This window comes from Aricia agestis, chromosome 2, assembly GCF_905147365.1.
Source record: "Aricia agestis chromosome 2, ilAriAges1.1, whole genome shotgun sequence".
In the NCBI taxonomy this organism is placed as follows: Eukaryota; Metazoa; Arthropoda; class Insecta; order Lepidoptera; family Lycaenidae; genus Aricia; species Aricia agestis.
In genome coordinates, this window is record NC_056407.1 from 19,820,935 (window position 1) to 19,847,165 (window position 26,231).

Here is a 26,231-nt window from a genome sequence, read left to right on the forward strand (position 1 = left end):
TTTTCGACCCTTTGGGGCTTATAAATCCATATATATTACAGGCAAAACTTATTTTAAAAAAGGTCTGGGAGTGTAAAATAGGCTGGGAGGACCCACTACCTCCAGAAATTCAATTAGAATGGTCAAAATTTCTTAAAGCGTTGCCAGACTTAAACAATTTTAAAATACCTAGACGTATGTTAGGGAATTCGGCAAAAATTGAACTTCATTCATTTTGTGATGCATCTGGTCAAGCGTACAGTGCATGCATATATGTTCGCACACTCTCTGGTGATCAGACATTCTCTGTTCATTTAGCTGCCGCTAAGAGTAGAGTTCAGTCAGCTCGAAAGACTACTATACCTCGGTTAGAGCTCTGTGGAGCTCTACTGTCGGCACGACTTACAAAAAAGGTGAATAAGGCGCTCAGTTTGTACAGGGTCATTGACCGGGTGGTATTCTGGTTTGACTCTACCATTGTTATTAGTTGGATTAAAACAGAGTCTTCAAAGCTTAAGGCTTATATTAGGAACAGAGTGGACGAGATAGCTGAATGTTCTGATCCTTTGTCATGGCGTTACGTGCCTACAGCTCTCAATCCAGCCGATATAGGGTGTAGAGGCCTCGATGCCACTCAGCTTCTGCACGAGCAGAGGTGGTGGTCCGGCCCGTCTTTCCTTAAATACGACGAGTCAACATGGCCAGAGAATCCTGTAAAAATAAAGGAAGAATTACTACCTGAGGTAAATAAAAGAAATTTAGCTTCGTCCATTCCTTGCGATGTCGCACTGTCATCTCAAGTAACTTCCAGCGTCTCTAGTGAGATGGGAAATTGGATAGAAAGGTTTTCAAATTTTTGCAAACTACAGAGAGTCATGGCATATATTCAGCGCTTCATATATAACTGCCGTCACTCACACAATAAATACACTGGACATCTAACAGTCAAGGAACTTGTGTCCTCTAATCAAACATTATGTAAATTAGCACAAATGGAAATATTTCCTAAAGAATATTCCACTTTATCAAAAAATAATAACTTACCTGCAAAAAATTGTTTACAGAATATGCGACCGTTTATGCATAATGACGGTCTGATACGCGTCGGAGGACGACTATCAAATTCGGAATATTGTTACGATACCAAGCACCCTATCATACTTCATGCTTCACACCATCTTACGAAATTAATCTTCCAACACTATCACATACTCACTATGCATGCGGGACCACAGCATTTATTATCCACTATTCGTCAAAAATACTGGCCAATCGCAGGTCGTAATCTAGCAAGAAAAACAGTTCATGATTGTATTAAGTGCTGTCGTTTCGCAGGTAGATCAATCCAACCAGTCATGGGTAACTTGCCAAAGGAACGTCTTTCTATGACGTATCCGTTCTTAAATGTAGCAGTCGATTACGCAGGCCCAATCTTGATTGCTGACAAGAAAGGTAGAGGGTGCAAATTAATTAAATCGTGGATTTGCGTTTTTGTTTGTCTGGCGGTAAAGGCTGTACACGTTGAGCTGGTGACAGACTTGTCAAAAGATGGCTTCCTCGCAGCGCTGCAGAGATTCGTTGCTCGTAGGGGAAAGCCCATCAGTATCTATTCCGATAACGGAACCAATTTTACTGCGGCTAGCAGGGATCTGGCTAGGTTCTTGAAGGCGAGTGGTGAGGAGATAGGTGTCTCGGCATCAGAGTTAGCGATTAATTTTAAATTTTCTCCCGCGTATTCACCACACTTTAACGGCTTAGCAGAAGCAGCAGTAAAGTCGATTAAGCATCATCTAAAAAGAGTTTTAACACTTACCAATTTAACATACGAAGAAATGTACACTCTATTAGTAGGGATAGAAGGCATACTCAATTCTAGGCCCATAACTCCTCTTTCTTCCGATCCCACTGACCTAATCCCACTTACACCGTCCCATTTCCTGATCGGAAGAACAATGACCAATATTCCAGAGCAAATAGATGATCAGAGGCCATTACACCTACAGACTAGATATGAAAGAATAAGCACATTAAAGGGCCACTTCTGGAAACGATTCTACAAAGAATACTTTGCTGAGCTGCAATGCCGCCAAAAATGGAAAGGTGATCACAGTCAACTTCATCTAGGCGAGATGGTGTTGGTCAAGGACGATCGATTGCCTCCGAACCGCTGGCTGCTTGGACGTGTGGTCCACCTCTACCCTGGCTCAGATGGCATCGCGCGAGTAGCAGACATCCAGACGACCTCAGGGACTCTACGGCGCGCCTACAACCGGCTCTGCCCGCTACCTGTTTTGGAATCTTCGCTTCCAACGGGGCCAGCATGTGAAGTAGCAGCAAACTTAAGTTAATAAAATAATATGTGAAGTGGCAACACCGCGCTTCCGCCCGGCGTAGGCGCCATCATCTGTGTCTTGCATTGACATTGACCTTTTCGTTTCCGCGCTCTGGCTGGTACTTGTGCCAGCCAGAGCGCCGCGTGTGAACTCTCTCTTTCCAAAAATATATTTTGTCAAGTTCCTAATTAATTATCTTTGTTATTGAATACAAATCGTTCTATAGGAATACCTTTTTCATTTAACGCCTTTACAGTAAATGATTTAGTCCTTGTTTCTAAAATATATTTATAACTAGCTGTTGCCCGCGACTTCGTCCGCGTGGACTTCAGTTTATAAAGCGCGATGTCAACAAAATTGGTGTCAAAAGCTTTTATAAAAAAACCCTGGTACCCCTTAAATCAATACAGCTGTCCAGTGTGCACACAATAAGTATTTCATTTTTTATATTAAACTTTATATTTTATGCCAAATTTTAAAGCTTTTTTAGCCCCCAATTACAAAACTTTACCCATAAACTATTTATCATTGATAGGTTTAAGGTTACGTCACTGCACAGATAAAGTACTGAGTTATTTAATACCGTAGAATAAATATAACAATCGAAAAAAATCGAAACTTAAATGTAAGATATCCACGTCTTATAGAAAGACTTTTGAGCAAGCGTCAGCGCGATGTAGAAGACGCACGGCGCCATATATTATGAATTGTTGGAACTAACTTAATTTGAACAAATTTACGCATTTTCACCCCCTTACAACACTTTTTTCCAGTAAAAAAGTAGCCTATGTCCTTTCTCAGGCTTTAAACTATCTGTATACAAAATTTCATTACAATCGGTTCGGTAGTTTTGGCGTTTGGCGTGAAAGCGAGACTGACAGACAGAGATACTTTCGCATTTATAATATTAGTATAGATTATGTGCACACTGCACAGCTGTTTTGATTAATAAGGGCCGCGCTACACCGGAATGGCAGCGGCGAGGCGAGCACTTTCAGCGCTGCCATTCCGGTGTAGCGCGGCCCTAAGAGGGGTACCACTTACCAGGGTTTTAAAAAGTTTTTAAATTTGACACAAATTTTGTTGACACCGCGCGCTATAAACTAAAGTCCACGCGGATGAAGTCGCGGGCAACAGCTAGTATTATACATAAAATATTATGTTTAAGATTTTTGAAATTTTATTTTAATACACATCCAAGACCCAGGAACATTCAAAACTTTTTGTTCCGCCTGCGGGACTCGAACCCAGGACCCCCGGGATGAGCGCTGGCCACGCGCAATGCGAATTCATTTTCATCGATATTTTCATGGAAATAAGATATTTTCCCACATCAAAATGTAGCCTATGTCCTTTCTCAGACTCTAGAATAACTGTATACAAAATTTCATTGCAATCGGTTCAGTAGTTTTGGCGTGAAAGCAAGACAGACAGACAGAGATACTTTCGCATTTATAATATTAGTATGGATTTACCTAAATAAGCAATTTTCAGAATATATTTTCTTTTTCAAAACTTTAAAATGGCTGCAGTTTCTGAACCCACGGCTAAAATAAAAAACCGGCTAAGTGCGAGTTGGACTAGCCCATGGAGGGTTCCGCAGCAGCAATAAGGTTTATTTTTATGAAATTAAGAGGTTTTTGGTTTGATTATTTTCTTATTTCAGTTGATTTAATGAAAGTTAAGTTAAGGTTTAATATTTATGACGTATAAAAAAAGCTACTGGCAAGATCTCGTTCGAACCAATTTTCGTTGGTAGTTTTTGTAGTAATGTACATCATATAATTTTTTTAGACTTATCATGCCCCTAGTTTAGAAGTTAGGGGGGGGACGGGGGGGGGACGCACATTTTAGCATTTTGGAAGAGTCTCTCTGGCAAACTATTCAGGTTATAAAAAATGATGTTAGAAACCTTAATATGATTTTTGAAGACCTATCCATAGATACCCCACTTACCAAGTTTCAATAGCTCTCATAGATTCGGAGAAAAGTGGCTGTTACATACGGACGGACAGACAGACAGACAATGACGAATCTATAAGGATTCCGTTTTTTGCCATTTGGCTACGGAACCCTAAAAACGCTCTTATTATTTTTTTATCAGTTTACCTAATGTAAAAAACCTACAAGATCTCCATGACGCTCGAGTGACTACACAATTAGTACCTTCCCCTCCCCTACTACAGTAGTTATTAGTGATGTAACGGATATTCGCATTCGCATTCGCGAATATCCGCGTATTTTTCAATATTCGCATTCGCATTCGCAAACATTATGCGAATATTTAGCGAATGTATTAATAATCAAAAAGGAAATTATTATATGCATGCATTTGAAATAATATAATAATACAATAGATAACACTTAGATTTTTTTATTAAATCATACTTCTACATTCTTAATTAAAGCCTCATTAGTCATTTATGAAAAAATAACTTCAGAGATCTTATCAAATCTAACATTAATCAGCCTTGTTGGTATACTATGTAAGGTTTGCATTCATTTAGTAGTATATTATTACTTTACTATCATTTTTAAATAAAGTTTATAATTTCTATTTACTAAACTAAACAATTACTTGAAACATAAAACATAAAACTAACCTCAAAACAAAATAAAACTTTTGGAATGAACTTTCTGTGACTAAATTCATTCAATTATGTGTCTGTCAAGAAAGTGAAGAAATTAAAAAGTGGCAACATCGTAGTAATTTCAAATCAATCTAAGAAAAAAGGGGTGACACTACGATGTTGCCACTTTTTAATTTCTTCACTTTCTTGACAGACTATAAGTAATATCGGTTCGGCTATGTTCAATTTAAACATGGCCGACACGAAACGTCAAACCTGTCGAACATTTTACGAGCGCTTTTTTTGAAATTTTAAAATATTCGCATTCGCATTCGCGAATGTTGAAGATAAATATTCGCAATCGCATTCGCATTCGCGAATGTGAAAAATCCAACATTCGTTACATCACTAGTAGTTATTATATAATACTACAGATACATACGCAATCAGAAAAAATAGAACGTAGCGAAATAAAACCAGTTAGGGTTGTTGAGATATGAAAATTTATTATCTTACCTAATATTACTTAAATGCCAGTTTTATAATTATAATACAGCCAGTCAAAATATAATCTATTAATGAATATCCAAGCAAGCCCTTGCACATCAAATATTTGGGAATTTATACAATAAGTACAGATCAAGATACAAAGAACTTTGTAAAACTTTATATGAATGAATACATACACAACTGTACTCTTCAAGCAATATTATAATTTTTATACTAGCTTCTGTTTTGTTTTTACTTATTATTAGCAACACCTATGTTTTCATTTAACAGATTAATCATCACCATTTATCCCTTAAGATATAATTATCTTCTTTATAATATCACAAATAATTAAACTATCGTATTTATAAGCCTTATTTTGAACAGAGATATGCTTTATTGACAAAACTGATTTTCGGCTAACTTTATATTCCTAGTTAATATTTCATTAAAATGACGTAAAGAAGAACATAATGTTAAGTATGTTATGCCTATGTGGTTTCATGCGTTTTTATTGCTAGACCTGCTTCTAAAAACATTCAATTGAAAGTTGCGAAATTAAAATTACATATTACTACCATAGTGAAAGGAGAGGAAGTAAGTTATCGTCATACAAAGGCACCGCGCGCAGCTTGTATGTGTGCGCCATAGTATCAATGCGTCGCCACGTACCGCACACAACAAAATCTCGGCCTGTTTAGCTTCGTGGGTACCACAGAAATGGACATAGTTAGAACTGACATGTGTATGTACTTCGCGTGCCATCGCGTTCCCAAACGTTGTACAATGTCAAAATTTCGAAAGTCTGTTCTTTAGTCTGAGCTCCACCGTTATCGGAATCGGACGTCAATCGGAATTCTAAAAATGTCTAATTGTGCCGTATTGGGCTGTGGAAATTCGACTAGAAACGTTGGTCTTAATAGAGGATACGTTTCTTTTCATTGGTAAGTAATTTTATTATTAAATCATGTGTCCTTTATTTTAAAATCAATTATTTAATGTTAATCGTGGGTGGTTGTAGTTTTTACCATGAAATCTACGTAACTGCGTGTGTACCGCATGATTCATAATACATTGCCGCTTTAGTTAGAAAATTTTAGAGCCCGTTCTGTTTGTCCCATAGTCTTAATATATACTGTCGTATAGACCACCTGACAACCCGAAAATGCGTGACCAGTTTCGATCTGTCAATGTGTGCGTGTGCTAGTGATGTATATTTTACTATCGATAGTATAATATTTTGCTATCAATAGTATAGTCCGTTCGAGTTATTTTACCTCAGTTTCTATAAGAAATAAATAATATGCAACTTTGACAGATTTGTATTTCAAATTAGGTATCATAAATTTTGGTGACGATTGAAAAGTAGATACACATTTTCTTTTGGAATGATTTTTCAATCGTCGGATATGTTATGACATGAGGTTCTTATAGGGGTAAATAATATACACATAACACATTATAAAGTTACTTATTTATTACTCAGGTAAAATCTATCTGGTAAATCAGCCCTTACATTGAAAGTAAACGTTGAAAATAAACAACACACAGAGTTTATTATATTTTATTCTTAAATTAAATACATATCATAAAATATCATAATATTTTTTATTACATTTATTTTTAACCGACTTCCAAACAGGAGGAGTCTAGACGTTCGGCTGTGGATATATTTTTTATGTATGTTCAACGATTACTCCGCCGTTTATGAACCGATTATCAAAATTTTTCTTTTGTTGTATATTGTATTGTTCCGAGTAGGTATCATGTTCACAAAAGTGGTGGTCTGGTGATGGAAACCATGAGAAATCGAGGTGACTCCTTGATATTCAAATGGGAACATATGGTCCCAGAAAACGTTCAAAATCTTTCGATTAATAAATTTAAAAAAGTAGTCAAAGAACGTTTTGTGCCAAAGCCTATTATAAGGTCAATGATTTCATAAACGATGGCACATCTTGGGAGTAGAATGCTGAATGACTGCTTGCAAGGCTACTTCTACATGACTTACAATTATTATGTGTCTATCTATGTTTACATTGTATAATTTTTAGTTACAGCATTGTAAAAATTTTTTAAAAGATTATTTTTTTTTCTCACTTTTTTTGGTAAAAAGTGGGCCCCGTGCGAGTTTCTTACGCCGGTTCTTCTCGTCGGCTTAGTTCCCGAACCGGTGGTAGGCACCATATATTCTGAAAATATATTTTATTTAAGATTTGTTCAGAAATAAAGCAATTTTGATTTTTAATTGTTTTAACACCAACTGTAAGTATAGAAAACGTTAGGGACAGCTAAAAAGAGTAGTTAGTATTACCTTGGAAGTCGGTTTTAATTTTTTGTTTAAAAAAAATTAAAACCGACTTCCAAGGTAATGACAATAGTAATATTATACTTAAATGAACTAAAAAGTATTAAATAATTCTTATTCTGTACTCAGTATTAATTCTGTTCTCAATCTTCATTATTTTTGCAATCGGTACCAGCTAACCTAATCGTCAGTTCTCTGACAGAATAGGTATAGCTGCAACTTATATACTTAGGACTGGTACCGACTTTAAAATTATGAAGATTGAGTACAGAATAAGGATTATTTAATACTTTTTAGTTCATTTAAGTATAATCTTAAATGAACTAAAAAGCAATAATTGCTTATTTTTAATAATTGCTTCAGTAACAAGTGCAACAGTATGTCAAACTTACTGGTACAAATAAATTTGGGATAGCTCCTTTAACCAAAATAGTATTTATTCTACTTTTTCATAAACACATCATAGCAATTAGGGCATGAAGATTAATTACCTGTGAAGTGTGAAATGTATATTTTTCAGGATTATTCTTATGATTTACACTGCTAACACTTACAGCACAAGTCATCATTTTTAAATATAATAATATTTATTAAAAATAATAAACAATATATTGGAAATACCGAAAGGGCATAAAAATGACTGACGACTTTTGACGACCTGTCAAATAAAAGTGGTTACAATTTTCATTAGACTGCCTCTCTTGTCATCTTGTTATAATTCCATAAAGAATTTTCTTCTCTCTCGCACTCTTTGTTGGTCTTTAGCATTATATATTTATGATTTGTCCGCTATTGAGCGCGCAATGAAAATAAAACAATCGATACTTTCACTCATCGCTTAGTTTCGAGGTACAGTCAATATTCTCATTTTTCTGTCAAATGAAGCAAATAGTGTTGTACATATTCTCGATTCTAATTAATCGATTTTCGAAACAGACATGAAACAGAGGAATGATAATGTTCGCTTTGGGATATTTTGTGACTCGGTAATTATATTAATTTATGTAATATGTATTTATGTTCCTGTTTAGTGATTTAGTTTAGAATAATATGATATATTACTAGCTGTCCTGGCAAGCACGTATCTTTAGATTCATCATTCCTCTGTATATTAACTCGAATAATAATCGATTAAAAAATCGATATACCTATTAAAATGGCAAAAGTGACGGGGCGCGGCGATGCCGTCGAATCGATTCCGCGCGTACGGGTATTCCCATCACTAAAGCGCTCTTGTGACGTCACAGTAGGTATGAAAAAAGTGACACGCTCGTGTTCATACAAATTGGAGCGACATGGCGGTTCTAACTATATCCATTTCTGTGGTGGGTACCGCCGAGATTTTGTTGTGTGCGGTACATGGAGACGCATTGATACTATGGCGCACACATACAATCCGCGCGTGGTGTCTTTGTATGAAGATAACTTACTTCCCCTCCTTTTACATGTTACTACTACGCAGTGACGAAATTTTATGGAAGAACAAACAAAACGATCGTACAATCAGTATGTATATTCCTTTTTCTATGCATTATTACAGTAGCAGATATGCCAGCGTTTCTAGATTTGTCAGCGGATTGCGGCATCAGTACACTAAAGGTATAATTCGGATCTTTATCGCGAGTGACCGCGATCGACAAAAATTCAAATAAAATGCCATTTTATGACATAGGCTATATGTTTCATTTTACTGTACCCGACTAGCTTTACGCCACAAGCGGCGGCAGCATGGGTCAACACACATGCGAGTAGAAAATGATACCTATAGTCTACGTCATAAAGTGGCATTTTATTTGAGGTTTTATCGGTCGCGGCTAGCCGCGTAAAAGATCGGAAAGTCACTTTTAGACGGCGTTTCCACCGGGGATGTTACAAGTTATATATATCCCTGCGTTTCGAAAGGACATTTAATTTTTAAATGAAGCGATTCCATTAGCTTTGTCCACACTGTGCCTTTTTCTGTTCGTCAAGGGCATGCGTTATAGCGCAGTCAACAGCGAACGTGAGGCATGCCCGCGACGCATGCCCTTTGAGCGTATCCAAAACTTCAAAAATGACAATATTGGCGTTGCGTTCCTTGACGCATTCAATTATTGAATGCGCCAATATAAAAGTTGAAGATGAAATTACACAGTGTGGACATAGCTAATCGTTCTCAGAAACACATTCCTCGCAACGCAGTTCGTGCAGAAACGCACTAAACTAATGAAGTATACACTTTAGCAAGCTTTACTCGCTGGAGCTGTCACTATGTATCGCAAGGGGCGGGGCTACGGGCGCGGGGGGCGGGGTGCGGCGCGCGGGGTAGCGGTTGTAGATGCGCACGTGCGTCGTCCGTCGTCAGTCCGCCTCGTGCAGCTGAGCCAGTAGCGCCGCGCGCCGCGACTCTAACTCCGCATCGCTCCAGGCGCCAGACCTGCAAGTGAGTGAAATCTTTGGTTTTAGCCGATTCGCAACAGCAGTATTAGACCAGCCAGAATTAAAACGACTGTTCACTCACCTTTCTTCCTTCTTCTCCTTCTTTTCCTTTTTCTCCTTCTTCTTCTTTTTGTGTGTGAGCTCTCCCGGCTCTCCTTCCGGGGAGCTCGGCGCGCTGCGCTTGCTCTTGCGCTTCGGCCGCGGCGGAGACTCGTCTGATATGCCGCCCTCCTCCGGTGTTGGAGACTTCTGCAAAAAAGTCGTCACGTGGTAGTTATTACATCGACAAAAGTGACTAGTAAGGCATGCACACGATTTTTTAACACATTAATCACTATTTCCATTTGCAGAAAGATTTGACAAAGTCCGTGATTGGACCATACACATTTTCAAGTTGTCATTAATCAATTGGCACGGACGCTTCATATGGCACGTGGGGCAGAAGGCCAGCCGACCGGACTGGACTCGTTTTTGCATTGTGATTTGTGTATGCGCACGAGTCCGCCCTGCGATCTATCCGACCGACCGACCGGTCGATCAGCCTCCCTGTTTTAAAACTGCTCAGCATATTGTTAACAAGGTCGTTCACTAAAAGGAAATGTATTGGCGTGTGCTTTGGAAGTCATTGTTCTGTAATTTGAGCAGTTTTACAACACTGTTAGCCCGTATTAGGGTGCCGCACCTATACACATACCGCAACGTGACGCGTAGATGCATTTCAAAATTTTTATGGATTTGACAGATTTCAATTGACGTGAGACGTCTTGTAAATCTGTCAAATCCATATAAATTAAAAAATGCATCTACGCGTCGCGTTGCGTGGCGTTGCGGTCAGCGCTGCCGTTAGACGCATAGCCGGCCACACGGGCGCTGCGCCATCGCAGCGTTATTACGAAGCAGTCTTAACGTCAACACCCCCTCCCGCTTCGTCTCGGGGGCTGCTGTGAGCTGTCCGTCATGTGTGCGTTGCGACGACGCAGCGCGCCGTGTGAACACCTTGGTTATTTGTGTGTAAAACAACGCAACGGCAGCGCTGCGTCTAGGCAGCGCGCCGTGTGGACCGACTCTTAGGGGCCTTTAGGTCAATAATTCTCACCGGCACGGGCGTATGCTTGCGATGCTTCTTCTTCGCCTTCTTGTGTTTGCGGTCCTCCGAGTCGCGCGACGCCGACGACGAGCGCACCGGCGACGGCGGCGCCGACAGAGACCGCGACCGCGACGGCGACCGCGACTGAAACATTAGCCAGTTAAAGCGTTTATACTATCAGAGAAGTTGATTCATAGGCAGATGGCGGACCTACTTATTTTGGTCGCGTTATGTCATACCCAGCCGAAAGATTAAAACTAACATTAAACTGACTTATCCCGACAAAATGTGGTAGGTCTGTCAACTGCTTATGAATTTTCTTCGATGGTACCATCGAGGAAATTGATTCCTATGCAGTTGACAGACCAACGTCATTTGGTCAGATCATGTCAATTCAATGTTATAGTTTGTGCGTTATAAGATGATATGGGTTTAACGTTGTTAGTGGCGGCCGAAAAGGAAGATCTTCCGACCGAGCGAGATAGCATGCTCGGTCAGGCCGAAGCCCACTGACGTCATTTCAGACGTTGCCGTTCTCCGAAACTTCGATAGCGCGATGCAGGAATGTTAGGCGAATTGTGGGTACCGCCACATGGGTGACACTTCTCATATTCCTTGCTACGGATTTTTTTTACAAGAAAACAGAAAAAATCAAAATGTAATAAATTATATTCCATCTACAAAAACAAATGTTTCCTATAATTGTAAATGAATATTGATATATGAAAATTATAAATTTTAACTGTGAAAATTATTGTTACGAAAATATTTGAAAAATGTCAGATGCATGAAATGGAACTTATGCCAATAGAGATTGACACTGTTGAATCGAAATCAAATCGATAAAAAGGGCGGCCATTTTGAATCGCCGGCGCCACTCTGAAACGTCAGTACGAAATCGATAATTTCGATTGCAATTCCTTTACGAAGTGAATCGATATTTTTAAATTATCGATTAATTTTCTTAGGTAACTTCCCTACTATTGTCAATTATAATGTGTCACCCATATCATCTTAAAACGCACAAACTATAATTGTGATGTGTCGGCTGGGCTTGACGTAACGCAACCAAACTACGTAGGTCCTCCATCTGCTTAGGAATCAACTTCTCTGATAGTACATTGCGTAGGGAATGCAATCTTGATCTTGCAAGATCAAGATTCCACCAAGATCTTGAGTGATTTTCCAAGATTCAATCTTGAAAGCCATCAATCCTGAATTCCGAAATCCTGTTCGCGATCTTGACAAAATAGTCCAAGATTGTAACAAGATTTCGAGATTTTCAGACTGTTCATACTTTTTTTTTTTTTCGTTGGCGGAATGCTTTTACGCATCCTTGGGACCTGGGGAGGACCACCGAGGTATGTGGGACTTCCCGGAGCTGCAAAGCGCGAACCACATATTTAAGGGTATATAATATGGTAGACAGATAAGCGCAGACGACGGATTATCCGTGACGCACTTTTTAAAATATTAAAATATTGGTTACTATCAATTTGCAGCAAAAAACGCATTTTTTTCTATTATTTTGCTCAATCTTGAAAATCCCGAAAATCTTGATTCGCGACCAAGATCTCGACCCGAATCTCAACAAGATCTCGAACTGACCAATCTTGGTTCAGAAAAAAGACGCCAAGATCTTGAGTAGTCAATCTTGGTCCAAGATTGCATTCCCTAACATTGCGCGACACGAAAAATCAAAAATATCTAATAGAAGCGCTTTTTCAATATAATATTCTGATCGATATCGCAAAGCAAAATGACAAAGACAGCTTATATTAAGTATAATATATTGTTTTAGTATACTATCCCTGTCTTTTTCACACCGCGCCGCTACTATATTGAGCCGGGTAAAGCGAAACCACATTTACATAATAATGTGTTGTATTTAAATATTACATTTTCACCTCAATAATGTCAACATTTAATAGAAAATTATAACCGGCCAAGTGCAAGTTGGACTCGCCCATGAAGGGTTCCGCAGCAGCAATAATGTTTATTTCTATGAAATTAAAAGGTTTTTGATTTATTTTTATATTTCAGTTGATTTAATTAAAGTTAAATTAAGGGTATTCATGACGTATAAAAAAAACTACTGGCTAGATCTCGTTCGAACCAATTTTCGTTGGTAGTTTTTGTAGTAATGTACATCATATATTTTTTTTTTTAGACTTATCATGCCCCTACTTTAGAAGTAAGAAGGGGGGGGAACACACATTTTACTACTTTGGAAGAGTCTCTCTCGCAAACTATTCAGGTTAGAAAAAAATAATATTAGAAACCTCAATATGATTTTTGAAGACCTATCCATAGATAGGTTAGATGAAAAAAAATTTTTTCTATTTCATTTGTATCTATGGTTACCCCTAAATTTTTTAATAATTTTTCCATTTTTGCATCAAAATCTTAAAGCGGTTCACAGACTATATCTACTTACCAAGTTTCAATAGTATCTATATATTATAGTTTCGGAGAAAAGTGGCTGTGACATACGGACGGACAGACGGACAGACTAACAGACATGATGAATCTATAAGGGTTCCGTTTTTTTGCCATTTGGCTACGGAACCCTAAAAAAGCCTATAAATAACTTACCAATGATGCGGCATGCGACCGTTTCTTCTTCTTGGATTTCTTGGACTTGCACGCCTTGGGGTGGTGGTAGTGCAGGCAGCTCTCTTCTTGCTCATGTTGATAGTCCTGTACATATATTTTTTTAATTTACAGCTGTTTCTTAACGCGAACATACTAAAGTTTCCACATCATCTACAGATAACATCAGCGTAAGTTATTTAAAGCCTTGTGGCTCAAATTAAACCATTATACAGGGGTATAACAAAACTAAGTGATAATACTTTTAACTTTAGGGTGTGTATGGGGCCCTTAAATAGAGTTCGCTGTGAAAGTGGCAGCGCTGAAAGCGTAACTTTATTTAATTTTTGTATGAGAAAATTCATGATGCTTGGGCACTCGCCCATACAAATGGAAAAAAATGTTCTTTCAGCACTGCTACTTTCAGAGTAAACTCTATAATGATCTCGTGTATTAATATAACTCACTTTATACACTCTTATCCTATCCTCTTCGTTTGGTATGGCCTCAAACTCAGGTGCGTTCAGGTCCAGCTTTTCTTTGACCTCGGACCATGGCAGCGTGTGGTCAACATTGGCTTCAGTCAAAGCCCACTTGAAAGCACTCTCCACTTTCTTTTGGGCTTTCGATTCTTCCTTTATCTTCTCTTTATTCTTAGCTTCGGCCTGGAAGTAAACATTTGATCACAATAAGACAGATCAAATAGGTTAATTTTAACTCTGACTAATACTAACGCAATCCATAAGGCAGTTTGCAACAAAACATTTATACTTCAAACAATAGTCAAAAAAATATATGATGCTAAATTAAAATCTACTTTCATAAATGGATAGATTAAGTAATATAAAAGTCAGAGCTAAGTACTATGTTATATTTATCATGTTTGGTATTTATAAAAATACAAGACAATATTTAACCCATAGTTAACATTCATTTAGATAGTTAATGGAATCAGGCGTTACTTTGCGGAAATCCATAGTTTAAATTTAGTTTGTTATTATTTTTAGCAATATTCCGCGAAAACAACTCTCACCACCTCAATCCGTGCAAGGCCCCTCACCACCTCAAGGTGGTGAGGGGCCTTGCACGTGTTGCAATATTCCGCGAAAACAACTCTCACCACCTCAATCCGTGCAAGGCCCCTCACCACCTCAAGGTGGTGAGGGGCCTTGCACGGATTTGCCAACATTATTGCTTGTGTGGTGGTGGTGTTTGCAAGTTCTTGCATGCGAGTGTACGCATAGGCAGTGTGGGAGGAGGGAGGTGCTGTACGCATGCCTATGCGTACACTCACTCATTTACTTAAAGGTGGAAGTTGTTTTCGCGGAATATTGCTAAAAATAATAACAAACTAAATTTATTCATTTAGATTTTTACAAGTGCACCTACAATCAAATTCCAATTCGAATATTATGCGAATTTTATATGTATAAATCATTTCTTTCCAGGTAATGATTAAATAAATGATTACCTTTTCTAACAGCGAGTTATAAGTGAGTTTGACGTTGCCGGCATCCAGTGATGCGGACTTGCTGTCCTCACACACCACAGTGGCGAACTCCTCGAACGTCGTGTCCGGTTTAACCTCGAAACTTTTCTCTTTCAATATCTCCTTGATAACCTTCTTCTCGTCGTGGAAACGAGCCTTTAGATTCTCGACGTAAAACTTGAATAAATCTAGCGGGGTAGAACCACTTTGACCTGCACAGAAAAGAATATTGTATACTAGTTGTTGCCCGCCACTTACTTTTTCCGGACCCATCCATTTTGGCAACAAAAACTGTCCTTTATCGTTTCTCTGGACTCAAGGAATCTCTACACTTAATTTAATCAGAATCGAGATTAGCGATTTTAGCCTAAACATGTGACAGGCAAACAGACAGATTTTCCCTATTAATATTAGTACGGGTACATTGTTTATTAACCAGAATAAATATTTTTTCTGACTGCAATGAAAACAAGAAAATGAAAACAGCATTACGACAATTTCTTTTTTCTTGTTGGTAAGTAAAGGGCTCGTTCGGTTTAGGACAGATTCTTGTTTCGACAGATTCTTGATATGGCAGATTCTTGTTATGACAGAAGTATCATGACCAACAAAAGTAAAAACTCCGTATAGTACGGGAGCCCTAGAACATTTTTTTTTATTACTATCAAGCTAACCTGTTAGGGTTCTGTTATAGGGTTCTGTAATCAACAAAACTTGGTCACAGTATAGCAATATGACATATCCCTACAGTAGTGAAACGAATGTACTTGCGCAGAGCAACGGAGGGGTACCCGCGGGGAAGCGGGCGGCGCGGGCCCGCGTACACAAACTCGCGGAGTTTGTGTACCTGCGCCCACAGGGGTGACGTTGGCGCGTTGTCTACGAATTTTGTGTTTTAAAACAATAACTTATCTTATAAACAATGGGATATTATAATAAATGTTCAGTGTATGGATGTAAATCTGATTCAAAAAACAAAAAGGATTTAAATTTTCATAAATATCGGCTCACAGTTTACACTATATTGTGTTGGCCTTGGCGGCATGTATTTGCATCTCTGTTTTATTGTTTACGTTGTAAGAAGTGTAACAAAGAGAGAAACAATATAGAATAAATTAAAAATCTGTCAAATACCCTGTTACATACTAATTAGTACCTACCTACCCAGGTACACACATCAAGTGTAACATACCGCGCCCTTACCGCGCACGTAATAAGAGTTTTGAAGTGCTTCTGTTACACCTGACGTGTGATTAATTATTGGATATTTTATATATTCGAAATTTCGAATGCGTCTTCATTATTTTAATCCTTCTAATCGTGATTCGTGGATCCTTGGAAATCTATTGTTATTCTATTGTGTCTCGCTCACAGGTGAGCTTATGGGGCTTGATGGGTTAATTAATTTTTTAAATAGAGAACTAAAATTATCCAAAAATAAAGTTCCACGTAAATATCTGGCAGTACGACATAATATGTCTACCGGCTCAAAAATTTCCTTTCCATTCCGGTCAAGACCTTGCTGGTCCAGTCCCTTATCTTTCCTATAATTAACTATGGTGACGTGTGCTGTTTAGATCTTAATGCCGACAAACTCGATAAACTCGACCGATTGTTTAATAATTGCCTCCGATTCATATTCAACCTTCGAAAATACGACCATGTATCTTCGTATCGCTCCAAGCTACACTGGTTACCAGTACGTCAGCGCCGCTCTGTGCAGGCACTGTGTGTGCTATATTCACTGCTGCATCATCCTCATACTCCCGAATATCTCGCCCCTCACTTTCAATACCGTTGCAGCAGGCACGATAAAAACCTCCGATCCACATCAAATCAGCTTTTAAGTTGCCCTTCTTACAAGTCAAGTTCCGTCCACTCTTCTTTTAATATCCAGGCTATTCTCCTCTGGAACGCTTTTCCTCCGGAAATCAGGATGTCAAAAACCAGAGATACTTTTAAGCGCAGGGTACGTGAGTTTTACTTGAAACAGTTGGCAGACTCTTAGTTTTCATAATTTATGGCATAAATTAATATTTATAATATTTTTAGCATCATCATTGATCAACTATATATTATTATAATATAGTTATTATATAATAATATATTACGTATGGTTATTGGTTTTATTTATATATAATAATTTTATGTGTGATAATAATTATGTATATTATAAGTATAGTATAATATTATACAATATATATTTTATAAGTATAATATATAATTATTATTTTTTTCTGTCTTTTCCTCTTTCAACTCGACTGGCACCTATACAACTTTGTCCTTGTATCGCCCAAAGGTTGACTGGTAGATAATGCCATACGGCATTAAGTCCACCTCTGTACCTATATGTGCATAAAGTTTTTAAAATAGATAAAATAAATAAACATGTAAATATAACACGCTGATTAAACAGATTAAATGATAACATTTGCATTACAAGCACAATATTTTATTTTTATTTTATTTCCCGTTTCGTGGCAACCCTGGCATATCTGCTCGGTACCTGTCATCGGTGGCGGCATCGTGCGACGTCAAAGGCGTTTCGTTACTGTAGGGACTAATATTGCTATACTGTGACTTGGTTGACTACTGAACCCTAAAACGGAACCCTAACAAGCTGTTTTTTTTATATCGATAGGGTAGTTATATAATTTAAGAGTAACATTGTCCTACAAATAGAACAATCCATATTTTAGGACCATCAATACAAAGTATGAATACGTTTCTATCTCTGTTAGCGTAGTCTTACTTTCGAGATTTTGCGCAAATAAAAATGTTGTTCGTCTTATCAAAATGAAGCTACTGACAAAAAATTTGCTTGATTGTAATGTAAAAATAAAAAACATCGGTGAAAAAATGACTGATAGCTTAAAAACTCTCCCACATAAAATAGACCTTTCCAAAACCCTCCATACAAAATGTCAGCTAACTATGATGTCACGACTCACGCCTAGCTAGTTTGTACGCATCGTGGGAAGATTTTGTTCGATAGCTATGTTAAATATTGCGTTTATGAAAGTGGTTTCATAAGAAAGATTAATATAAATTGAATAACTTATCGAATGGCATACAAAAATTAAGAAATTTTATTTAAAAAAAATCGCCTTGACTGGACAACTTTGAAGGCTCATAACAAAAAAAAATACATAAGTTATGCTGAATTTGGGAATACTTATTTTTTATCGTAATGTATTTATTTTATTTAATAAGTTAACCTTGTCATCCCTATTATAGTCAAGCATTAATACTAAAGCAACTATAAATTCCTATTTAAATTATATGGGTCACATTAACTCACATTTACTATAAAATTACTGAGTCAATATTTTGCTTTAATTAATAAAGTAGTGATACGATACCCAACATAGCGGAGAAGCGCATGTCGGCGGAGATGACGGGGTACAGCTCCACCCACAGTGACATCGACGTCAGCTTGCCCTCCTCGTGGAGACTGTCCAACAGGGCCTAAGAAAAAAAACTTTATTAAAAATAAAGATAACTTTTGTAACGATCAAGCATAATCTTTCCTCTTTATAATATTAGTGTAGATTAGCTACACTAATATTATAAAGAGGAAAGATTTGATTTTTTGTTTGTTTGTTTGTATTGAATAGGCTCTGAAACTACTGGACCAATTTGAAAAATTATTTTACCATTGGAATCCTACATTATTTCTGCTGAACGTAGGCTAAATTTTATTTTGGAAAAAATAGGGTTCCGAAAGATATTTGGGTTTGTCGGACGCAAAGTGTAAAAAATCAACCAGAAAAGTTACTTATTTTGCGTACGCTACCTAAATTATAAAAGATGGAACCATAAAATGTTCTAATGCCCGTTTTCACCAACGACACCTAAAATTTAGGTGTCCCTTAAACCAATATAAGGGGCACCTAACGCAAGTTTTGTTTTCACCGACGTTTAAGTAACACCTAAACCATTATAATTTAGGGGATGAATTGACAAGCCCGTAAAACTTAGGTGACGTATATTTTGATTAAAACAACCTATTATGCGATTCATCCGTCAAACCATTAGGTGACCCTTATAATTTAGGGGATGAATTGACGACCCCGTAACACTTAGGTGATGTATGTTGCAACGACGATGACGTTAGATGATGGTTGCCTTGACAATGAATCTGTTATCGAATGGCCGTCTGATATTTTACTTGTAAAATAGCGAACTCCCATAAATATCTTCATACATTTATCACAAACCTTCCTCTTTAATCACTCTATTAAAGAAAACCGCAATTAAAGGGAACAAAGGGACATGTGGACAGAAAAAACGACTTTGTTTTATACTATGTAGTGATATACGTCACCTAAGAGTTACGGGGTTGTCAATTCATCCCCTAAATTATTGAAACAAAACTGACGTTAGGTGCCCCATTGGCTTAAGGGATACCTAAATTTTAGGAGTTGTTGGTGAAAACGGGCATAATTCATTTATATCAAGTGAGGCACAGGCACAGTAACTATTATTTTATTTAAAAATCTTGAATATTTTTTTCGGACTACATTTAAAGGCGTTATTTTAAAGCGCGAACCCACCGCGGCGCACGCTGTACACGGTCACGCGATGCACGGATTTATTTCTTTGACAACGTGGGTCAACGTTTCCAAATTCCATTGCATATACAGACAAGTTACTCACGTCTATGTACACAATTATTATTGTTACGTAATTTAATTCCTCTTAGCTTCCGTGTATCCCGTGTACAGCATGCGTAGTGTAGCCAGCGTTGAGCTACGTGTGCACCATATACGAGCAAGCCACGTGAGTCAATTCATACATAGCGTGTCCGTGGGTTACAACTTAGAGTGGACACAGTCACATGTATTTTCGTGCAAAGCGAAGCTTGAAGCACGTGCGTAGTCTCTCCGTGCGCTGCGGCGGATTTGCGCCTTTATTCATGCTATTAATCCTCAAAATAAATAATTTCATCACTAAGTACAGTTTATGTAGATTTTTTTTTTTAATGAAATAAGGGGGCAAACGAGCAAACGGGTCACCTGATGGAAAGCAACTTCCGTCGCCCATGGACACTCGCAGCATCAGAAGAGCTGCAGGTGCGTTGCCGGCCTTTTAAGAGGGAATAGGGTAATAGGGGTGGGTAGGGATGGGAAGGGAAGGGAATAGGGGAGGGTAGGGAAGGGAATAGGGTAGGGGATTGGGCCTCCGGTAAACTCACTCACTCGGCGAAACACAGTTTTCTGTGAGAATGTGGTATTTCTCCGGTCGAGCCGGCCCATTTATGCCGAAGCATGGCTCTCCCACGTATATTTATATTTGGTCTATGAATGATTGAAATTGGACGTTTGGTTTTGAAACTATGGCGAAATTAAAATATTACGATTTACGATAGTGGCAGTCGCCAAGGCGGGGGGTGCGCGTGCGGGAGGTACTTAAAACATGTGCTTACAACTCTTCTCCAGCTAAACCAAAACGTAAGGAATTACAACATACCAGGAAGTTGTCCCTGTTCTTTCTCTGCTGGCGTTTGTTCTTCTTCTTCACTTGTTCTTTCTCTTGTAAGTATTCTGCTTCCAGATTTCTTATGTGCTGCTCGAAAACTGAAAAAATGTACCAAAAAGTATTTTTTCTGATGTATCAATGTTATTTATTATTTCAGCAGGTTAACATTTACTTTTCAGAGTATACTGATTAGTATTTTATGAAACAGAGTAGGTCTGTGTCACACAATATAGACACAATATGTATTGTTCCGAAGTTAGCAAAATATTATGTATAATATTTAAATGGGTCAACCCCAAAATTTACCAATCAGAGCATCTTCTTTGTCCATTCCCAGTAGACTCACATCATTCTTGAAGGAAGCGTTCTCTAGCAGTAAAACCTGAGCCTCACTCCATGTACTGCTGTATGTTATTTCTGTCATATTTTCTAGCACCTAAAAACGCAAAATTTTGTAAAAACGTAAATTTTATAATTCTCATATTATAGTCAGGTCAATATCGTTTTAGTTATTATAATATGCCGTATGTGCGTAAGGTAAAGACAGTGGTAGGAAAAACAAACATAAACAAGAAAAGAAAAAAATCGCCTTTCGTTTGTCATGCGTTATATCCCGCGGAAGCAGTAATTATTGCCTTTCCTTTTCATTTTTACAAAGCGAACTTAAAGTTGTGTCCCACCTACATCGTAATTCCAGAATGGTACAAGCAGTAACAGTTTCCTTACCTGCGCCAACATTTTCATGTTCCTCTTTTTAAGGACTTTTGCCTCCTCCTTCTCACGTTTGGTGATGGTGAACATACAGTCCTCGTAAATATCACGCCGGTCTGACTCCGGCACGCACTTCCACAACTAAACATACAACAGTCATTGTTCATTCAAATTACATATACAGTATACTGTTGAAAAATAATCAACCAAAATAATTTACAGATTGATTACTTTATTACGCGATAAATAAGTATAGTTATTATTATTTTATTAATTGGATCATATCGAATTATGAAATTTTGAATAAAACACAAATCAGTAAAACCAAAATAAATAAAAGAATAAATGTTTACCTCTAGATTTCCAAACATTTCCTCGCACTTGTAATATTTCGTCAGAGATGTAACTCGATCACATCCCAACAAAAACTCCTCCAAGTTCTCTCGATTCTTCTTAGTTTTCAGTCTGAAATTGATATAGTATCAAGTTTTATTCTCCAAGCTGCTAATTATTATTTAAACTGGCAAGATATAATAAAATAATAATAATAATAATATTTATTTAGTTTCACCCAAAAATTACAATGTAGTAATTTGTGAGACTTGGGGCCCAAACTAAGATATGATATGATAAAATTTTAACCTTAAATGTGGCTTTACCTCTGTTCCTCTCTCTCATCTTTCAACTTCTGAGTCTTGTAGGCATTAAAAGCCTGTTTTTTCTCATTCAGTTTCTTAAATGTGGCATATCTTGGATCCTTGGAGATTATCTTGACACACTGGTCCCAGGTAGCATTTGAGGGCACATTCTGAAATTTATTTTGAAATAAATCATCCCATCAAAAAGAGGTCTTTAACTTACATCCTTAGTTTTTTTTAATTATACATATTATAAAATAAGAGGGCAAATCAGCAAACGGGTCACCAGATGGAAAGCAACTACGTCACCCATTAAAAGAGCTGCAGGTGTGTCGCCGGCCTTTGAGGTTCAAAACTTCTAAACTTACACATTTGATATTATGGTAAAAATTGTTTTAAATCATCATTCAACTCACCCTGTCCCTCAAGAGTTCCTTGAACGCTTCTATAGCTTCCTTTTTGTCCTTGTACTGTGGCTCTGGAATCTGCTCCGTAGCCTCACCGTTACTTTGTGGTGGAGCCACTATCTCCTCTGGTTTAACTGTAAACCATAAACAGATGTAGTGTAGTGTAAAGGTGATCGCACATTTCATCGCACATCGCGCCTAACGCGCCGCATTTTAGAATTTGTTGTATAAAATGATGTGAAACCTCACACATTTATCCGCATCATATGCACTGCATTTCGTGTATTATGTGGTGCGTTCGACGCGTATGGTGCGGATAAATGTTCGATCAGCTTTAATCCTAACTGGTATTGTTAACAAAAGTAACATAATATTATCTTAATATATAAATATTATGTTCCTTTGGAATATGTTGATGGAATGTGATGGCATGTGATGGCATAATATGGCAATGGAAAATTAATTTGAAAAATTACAATTCAATTTATTACAGCTTTTTAATCACAATGATGAATATGTAACTTTATTTACTTACTTTCCTCAGGTATAGGTATGGCATTGGCAAGTGATGGGTCAATAGCTGCGAGTGTCTTAGCCATGGCTTCATCGAGAGCTGAGGAGCCGGACACTCCGGGAGAAGCTGGCAATGGCACTTCCCCTGGAGGTACTTCTGCATTCAAAGCTGCTCTGAAAAGCATAGTTTTATGAAAAAATGACGCTCGCAACTTTGTTTCCAAAATTCGTTATTCGCATAGGAACCGTACATTTTTCCGAGATAAAAAGTATCCTATGTCCAGGACCCAGGACTCAAAGTGTCTCCACACCCAACAAATGCTGTTCAGCGGTTTAGGCGTGAAGAGGTAACGGACAGACACACTTTCGCAAAAAAAACAAAGTTTTATGAAAAACTATGTTGCGCCAAAATTAGTTTATTGCGCAAACCTTAAATTTTTCCGGGATAAAAAGTATTCAATGTCCTTTCTCGGGACTAGTATCTTCATACCAAATTTCAACAACGGGTTGGGCTTGAAAAGGTAACAGACAGACAGACACACTTTCGCATTTATAATAATATAAAGTATCGAATTATGGATAGACTAGTAAGGAGAAAATTTATATTAGAATAATGTTGTGTACATATAAAACACACAAAGAGTTAGCTTAGCAAAAAAAGTTAATTATTAATTTAGATATTATATCAATTATTTACTGTGCGGCTTCCTCTGCAGCTATTTTGTCTTTGATATCTTGTAACTCCTTTGGAACTACCCAGCTTGACTCTTTAGTCTCAATGTTGTGATAGTACACTCTCCCTGAGTCCGTTGTATACTCCTTCCACACACACGATGACAGCAATTTCTGTAATTTTTTCATAATAATTATAGTTTTGAAACTGGCAAGTGTATATAATAAGGTTTTTCTTAAGAAAACAATTATTAAGCTAAGTAATATAATTAAATATCTGAATCAAAAGTAGGGACTGTTGTAAGACTATTTGTACATAGTTTTCTGTATTGTGTTTTTAAGTTTAAGTTTAGTTTTAAGTTGTACAAATAAAGAATTTTCTGTTCTATAATATTCATCTGGCACCGCCTTCTACCACAGTTGCATAAAGAAAATGTCCCAGTTTCTCTTGATTATGTAATTCTAGGTCTAAAAATAATACTCACCTCAGCTGGACTTTTCAAATCATCAGGTTTTTCCCATAAACTTTGCTTAGTCAAAGAGTTATAGTAGTAAGTCCTGCCATCTGGTGCCTTGTGCTCCGACCAAGGACTCCCCTGGGCAGTTATAGCAGCCATTTCAGGGGCAGGTGCTAATTCCTAAAACCAATGTATGTTCTAATATAATTACTATTCATAACTGTCTGAAATAGCACTTCTCTTTTCTGTTGACTGATTAATTATCCATATTGATATATTATATGCAAAAGTGTGTCTGTCTGTTACTTCTCACGCCCAAGCCACCTGAACCGGTTTTGCTGAAATTTGGTATGGAGATACTTTCTCATCGCAGAAAATGTACGGTTCCCGCGCAATAAACTTATTTTAGCGCAACAGAGTTACGGGCGTCCACTTGTTATTGAAATATAATGTGCTTTGAATACATGCTGTAGTTATTTCTCCCTTATAGTCAGGGTTCAAATTTTTAACATAAACACAAGCATACCGGTTTGAATCCAGGAAAACCCGGCGGTGGCATTGAGAAGGGCATCATCGGCGGGAATCCCATGGGCGGTATCGGTCCCATGTTAGGCGGCATGCCCGGGACCGGCGGCATAGCCACCGCCGGCGGCATCGGTGGAGCCATTCCGGCCAACATCGGCGGTGGCAGAAGCGGCGCCGTCCCTATCAGTCCCGGCGAACTCGTGCCTGTACTAGCCACCTCCTGTAAGTGCATTATTTTAGTTCAGGGTCCATATAACTCATTTCTAAATGAGCTTGTAAACACGTACCATAGTATAGGTTATTGCTTTATCAATGAACTAAAACCACAACTTCATCCTTTATATCAGAATAAAGCAAAGAATATTTTATTGTACTTATATTAATTTCATTAAATTTTAACGAGCTATGATATTGTTGTACATAAAAATCAAAATTTTTACTAAACTTGACAAAAACTGAAATGACAAATGTCATACATGATACATCACAGATCACTCGTCAATTTTTTTTCTTATTATGGCACTTTGGCTATTTAACCAAAGCCAGTGTCGAGTATATTATGGCGGAAAAACAATGGAGAAAGTTACCTAATTTTGATTATTCTCTGTCAAAAATAAAGAATATTAGTGAAAGAATTACTTGCATACGTTAATTAGTTTCCGATTTATAAGCAAAACCAGTTGTAACTATACGACGCGGGCGCCCGGTAACAGTGTGACGTCATAGCACAATTCCGCCGCGCGGGCCCCATACAATAAACGTGATTTTTTGCTCTATCTCAATAACGGCAACCGGTAGGCACTTGAAATTTGCTCCAAGGCCTTAATTATATGTGTACTTTAATAATTAATAATAATATTAAAATAAAATAAAAAATTAAGGGTGGCTCCCATACAAAAATCACAATTTTTGGCCTATTTTGCACTATAACGGTATGTGTATTCATGAGCGAGTCCGATTAGTAAAAAAATACAAATAAATAATCGGCCAATTGCGAGTCGGACTCGCGCACGAAGAGTTCCGTACCACCACAGTGATTTTTATATGGGATGCCCCCTTAAATTTTTATTTTATTTTAATATTATTATTAAATATTAAAGTACACATAATATAATTAAGGCCTTGGTGAAAATTCCAAGTGCCTACCTATTGCCGTTATTGATAAAGAGCAAAAAAAGCTCAAAAATCACGTTTTATTTATTGATTGAAGAATCTATATAATATATAAAACTCAAAGGTGACTGACTGACTGATTGACATAGTGATCTATCAAAGCACAGCCCAAACCACTGGACGGATCGGGCTGAAATTTGGCATGCAGGTAGATGTTATAACGTAGGCATCCGCTAAGAAAGGATTTTGATAAATTCCAACCCCAAGGGGTTCAAATAGGGGATGAAAGTTTGTATATAATAATACTTCTTAACGCAAGCGAAGCCGCGGGCAATAGCTCGTGTTACCTAATTTTGATTATTAGCATTCCATATTCTCTGTCAAAAATAAAAAATACTAGTTTATAAAAATAAGAGAATTACTTCGATATACGTCAAATAGTTTCCGA

At 37.5% G+C, this 26,231-nt stretch overlaps 2 protein-coding genes across 2 annotated transcripts; one reads left to right on the plus strand and one right to left on the minus strand.

Moving 5' to 3' along the window:
- Positions 1-455: 455 nt before the first annotated feature.
- On the plus strand, positions 456-2,527 carry LOC121737921. The gene is made up of 2 exons (XM_042129654.1): positions 456-689; positions 824-2,527. The coding sequence occupies exons 1-2, from the start codon at positions 607-609 to the stop codon at positions 2,325-2,327; spliced, it is 1,587 nt and encodes a 528-aa protein (XP_041985588.1). The 5' UTR covers positions 456-606; the 3' UTR covers positions 2,328-2,527.
- A 7,206-nt stretch (positions 2,528-9,733) lies between these two features.
- On the minus strand, positions 9,734-25,105 carry LOC121737911 (pre-mRNA-processing factor 40 homolog B). The gene is made up of 18 exons (XM_042129647.1): positions 24,958-25,105; positions 24,672-24,890; positions 24,173-24,325; positions 23,713-23,861; positions 23,038-23,189; positions 22,512-22,636; positions 22,117-22,265; positions 21,811-21,922; positions 21,473-21,598; positions 21,053-21,182; positions 20,738-20,844; positions 18,628-18,733; positions 15,248-15,477; positions 14,244-14,441; positions 13,780-13,884; positions 11,194-11,328; positions 10,180-10,346; positions 9,734-10,095 (listed from the first exon to the last, which is right to left on the minus strand). The coding sequence occupies exons 1-18, from the start codon at positions 24,958-24,960 to the stop codon at positions 10,020-10,022; spliced, it is 2,442 nt and encodes an 813-aa protein (XP_041985581.1). The 5' UTR covers positions 24,961-25,105; the 3' UTR covers positions 9,734-10,019.
- Positions 25,106-26,231: the final 1,126 nt, after the last annotated feature.

Excerpts from the sequence above, each read along its gene's own strand:
- LOC121737921 (XM_042129654.1), top strand. The coding sequence starts at position 607 with ATGCCACTCAGCTTCTGCACGAGCAGAGGTGGTGGTCCGGCCCGTCTT. Across the intron at positions 690-823 it reads AGTCAACATGGCCAGAGAAT|GTTTTCAAATTTTTGCAAAC; the intron begins CCTGTAAAAATA and ends TTGGATAGAAAG.
- LOC121737911 (XM_042129647.1), bottom strand. Across the intron at positions 22,637-23,037 it reads CATACCTATACCTGAGGAAA|TTAAACCAGAGGAGATAGTG; the intron begins GTAAGTAAATAA and ends TATGGTTTACAG. Across the intron at positions 21,183-21,472 it reads ACATGAAAATGTTGGCGCAG|GTGCTAGAAAATATGACAGA; the intron begins GTAAGGAAACTG and ends TTGCGTTTTTAG.